Genomic DNA, 4,106 nt, shown 5'->3' with positions numbered 1-4,106 from the left:
TGGAAAAGAGAGGGCCTATATTTCAGTTATGGTGTAAAAACTGATGAGATCGGAAGGCCTGAAGACAGTGCTTGAAGGACAGTTTCTAGTGTGTCTTCGAGTTCACAAAGCTGTGACTGGACTCCAAGTTTCTCGGTGAAGAAAATGCTCGATGAAAATGTCCTGCTCTCCCCAGACTCCCTGCTTTTTAATTCCCCTTTTTTTAATGAAGAGGAACTTTCTCATATCCTTACACCTTTTAACTCCAAAGAGAAATTTCTAGCTTAGCCTGCCCCGGGAGAGACTTTAATTGTAGATTGTGGGGCAGGTGTTCACTTCCTAATACTTATCTATGAAGGTGGCACTTCGGAGGACGGCTCTGGCTCATGTGGTCTGGCTGGGCTTTGAACAAACCTCACTGGGTTTTCCTGACTGGTGAAACCACGCCTGCTCACCAGTTTTCTCCCAGGATAAGATTCACGGAGCCTTTCTTGGGGCCCACTTTGCTCATTCTTCATCTTCAGCTTTGCTTCCAGGATGAGGTAGTGTGAACCTCTGAACTCTCAGGTGTAAATGAGGTTTTAAGAGTTGATTTAAGCACAGAAAAAAAATGGAAATGCAGATCAAAACCACAATGAGCTGTCACCTCACACCTGTTAGAATAGCTATCATCAAAAAGACAAGAAGTAACAAGCGTAGGCCAGGAGGTGGGGACCAGGGAACCCTCTGCGCTGTGTTGGTGGGAATGCAGACTGGGGCACCACTGTGGAAAACAGTATGGAGGTGCCCCCAAAAGTTAAAAACAGAGCTACCATATGATCCAGCATTCATTCCACTTCTGGGTGTTTATCCGAAGAAAATGAAAACATTAACTCAAAAAGATATCTGCATCCCCATGTTCTTTGCAGCATTATTTATAATAGCCAAGATATGGAAGCAACCCATGTCCACTGATAGATGAATGGTTAAAGAAGATGTGGTGTAGATACACACACACACACACACACATACACAACAATACTATTCAGGCATAAAAAAAAGGAATCTTGCCATTAGCAATGGACAACATGGAACTTTGAGAACATAATGCTAAGTGAAGTAAGTCAGATAGAAAGATAAATCACCATCTGACTTCCCTTGTATGTACAATTTGAAATACAAAACAAAAAACCCCAAGCTCGTAGATACAGAGAACAGACTGGTGGTTACAGAGCTGGGGGTAGGGGAATGGGAAAAATGGGCAAAGGGGGTCAAAACGTACAAACTTCCAGTTACAAAATAAATAAGCCATGCGGATGTACTAATGTACACCATGGTGATTACAGTTAATTAATACTGTATTAGATATTTGAAAGTTACTCAGAGTAAATCTTCCAAGTCTTCAACACAAGAAAAAAAAATTGTAACTACATATGGTGACTGATGGTAACTAGACTTCTGGTGGTGATCATTTCACAAAGTATACAAATAGCAAGTCACTGTGTTATACACCTGAAACTAACATGTAATGTCAACTATACCTCAAAAAAAAAAAAAAAACCCCCAAAAAAGACCAGAATAAAAACTTTTATCTCTTATAGCCATACAAACACAATCAAACACAAACAACTTTGCTACAAACTTTCTATACATTTCATGTGGATTTTTGTAGACACCGTGTCTTTGCTGGGCTGCAAAGAATGAATCCGATGCCAGAAAAGCTGCATCAAATTCAAAGATGGAAGAACTCCAGAGACCTTCTAGGAGTGGGAATGATTTACTCTCACTCTGACAGATTTGCTATTAAATCTCAGATAGTTATATAATGGTGGTGGTTGTGATGGGGCCCTTTGTCCCCGCCTCCCTCTTTTAGAGGTTCCTGATTCCAGGCCTCTTACCTTCTCTCTTACTGGAGACATAATGTCCAGTTGCTAAGGTAGTTCCTCTGAAATGATCTGCAAACCCTCTCTGTCACCCAGCACTTAGGGTGAATTCTGCTGATGGGATTTGCCCTGGGACCCACTGGCCTAGAGTTTCCCCTCCCCAGGCTTCCCAAGCCCCAGCAGAGCACATTTCCTGAGAGACTTCACTGAGAGGGGCCCAAGAGGAGGCAGCCTGCTGGCTGGCTGAATTAGCCAGGGGCAGTTCCCCAGAGACAGAGAGGCCGTGCCCAAACTGGCACACCCATTTTCCTGTGGATGCCTGGGCCCTGGCAGCAAGCTACACTATATTAGGGTAGAAGCTGGGAGAAAGGAGAGCAGAGGGATTTCAGATGGAAAAAGAGAAGAGGCCCCTTGGCTGAGAAAGGCTCCAGCAGACTTACAGGCAGCTCAGAGATGCCTGGGACTTCAGCGTGAAAGGCTGTCTCCAGCTTCTCAACTTCTCTCTTGCTCCCTGTCCAGTACTGACCTCCCCTTCCCCTCTTGGTTCACGGTAACCCAACTCCTAAACAGCAGTGGGCAGCATGGGAATGGCACTTGCCTGGGGCAGAGGATGAAGTCTCCCTTCTACTTTGCCTGGAATCAGTTCCCACCAAACAGCTCAAAACCCAGTTGCTGTATATATCACTTTACACACTTGTTTGAGTCATTCATTCATTTAGGGCTGTGCGGAGTATTTCCAGCAGCCTTCTCTACCTCTTCGTACCCCACTACCTGGGAACCCTCCACCGCCACCCAGAACTTGGTAGGTTCATTCCTTGGACCCCCGATTTAAACTGCCCATAGTGTTGAGCGCAAAGTCAAATGTCTGCACGCCCTCAAGTCCACACCACCCACCTTCCCATTAGCACTAAATTAAACTGCACCCCCGGATTTCTTTTCCATTGCTGGGGGATAGGGGTGCATCCATGTTGTCCTGCTCTCCTGAAGCCCCTGCTGACCAAAGACTCCCAGATGAGGGAGTCAGCTGAAGCTTTTTTAAAGGGCAAATCTAGAGATTTTGTGAACACCAAATCGGAAGATTTTGTCAACACCAAGAGAGCCCCGAATAACTACCTGGGGCCCCTTAGATGCTAGAGACCACGCCCCCGAGCAACAAGAAGCCACACGCCCTGCCTCGCCGAGCCGCGGGCCTGTAGTCCCGGTTCCTTGGGGCTAACCCAGCGCCTGCCACAAGTGACCACTCTCTGCCGGCACCTCTCTCCCAGAGGCGCAGACTTTCTCGGAATCCCCAGCAGGGGGGGGGGGGGGGGGGGGATGCGGGAGAGGCCCCAGCCTGTGCCGTCCCAGGGAGCTGCTCGCCCGCGGCGCTTGCCCTGCAGCCCCCAGGGGTGGCCCGGCCCCTCCAAGGGGAGCGGGTAGGGGCTTCTTCCAGGACAAGCTGCGGGCCCGCCCCCCGCCCCCCGGGCCTCGGCGGTGCGCCGAGGTGTCGGCGGGACACCGTGTCAGGCACAACTCCAGGTGGGGAGAAACTAGCCCGCCGCCAAACTTCCCTTCGTGGTCTCGGGCGCTAACCTGGGTCCGCTCAGGCACCCGGGGGGGCCGGCCCCAGGGGCCGCGGCGCCGGGGGCGCCGGGGGGGGCCGCCCGCCGGGCCCCCCCCCCCCCCCCCGGTGCCCAGACGCGAGCCCGCTACGCGCCGTCCCCTCCCTGGGGCCGCCAAAGCCAAGTCCCGGGCAGACAAAGGGCTCCCGGCCGGGGACACTGCCCCGCCTCCGGTCCTACCTGGGAAGGCGCGGCTCGGTGGGACCCGCAGCAGCAGCAGCAGCAGCAGCAGCAGGGCGGCCCGGAGTGCGGGGCTCCCCATGGCGCGCACGGCGCTCGCTCGGCTGGGCTCGGCTCCGGCTCGGCTGCGCCGCGCGCCTTCAGGGGGCGGAGGAGACAGACGGGGCCGAGGGGCTGCGCGGCGAGCGGGTGAAGCCCAGCTGGAAAACTCCTCCCTCTCGCCCTCCCTCCGGCTCGCCTGGGGCCTGCCCTCCTTCCGCCGCCTCCCCCGGACGCTGGCGCGGTCTGGGGCTCCGACCTAGCCCCTCCTTTGCTGCCAGCCCTTCTTCTGGAAGCGGGGCTGGCCCCCCAGGGCCGGAGAGCTCCAGGAACGTGCCCTAGCACGTCGGATGACCCCAAACACTTTCCTGCTCTCTGATTCCGCGCACCCCGAATAGACACACGGGTGCCCAACCTTCTCCCAGATCCCGGACCCCCCACGCTG

The 4,106-nt window shown here is 53.3% G+C and overlaps 1 protein-coding gene across 2 annotated transcripts in view; it reads right to left on the bottom strand.

Annotated features, from left to right (window-relative positions):
* Positions 1-3,781, bottom strand: part of SRPX (sushi repeat containing protein X-linked) — a 119,854-nt gene extending 116,073 nt beyond the window's left edge. For both annotated transcript variants that reach the window (XM_059384579.1, XM_059384580.1), the window contains exon 1: positions 3,623-3,781. In XM_059384579.1, coding sequence (XP_059240562.1) covers positions 3,623-3,704 — 82 coding nt within the window. In that variant the 5' untranslated portion in view covers positions 3,705-3,781. The remainder of the gene's footprint in view (positions 1-3,622) is intronic.
* Positions 3,782-4,106: the final 325 nt, after the last annotated feature.

Source organism: Mustela nigripes, chromosome X, assembly GCF_022355385.1.
Source record: "Mustela nigripes isolate SB6536 chromosome X, MUSNIG.SB6536, whole genome shotgun sequence".
Taxonomy (NCBI): Eukaryota; Metazoa; Chordata; class Mammalia; order Carnivora; family Mustelidae; genus Mustela; species Mustela nigripes.
Note: the sequence above shows the minus strand (reverse complement) of the source record. Positions and strands in the feature narration are given on the sequence as shown.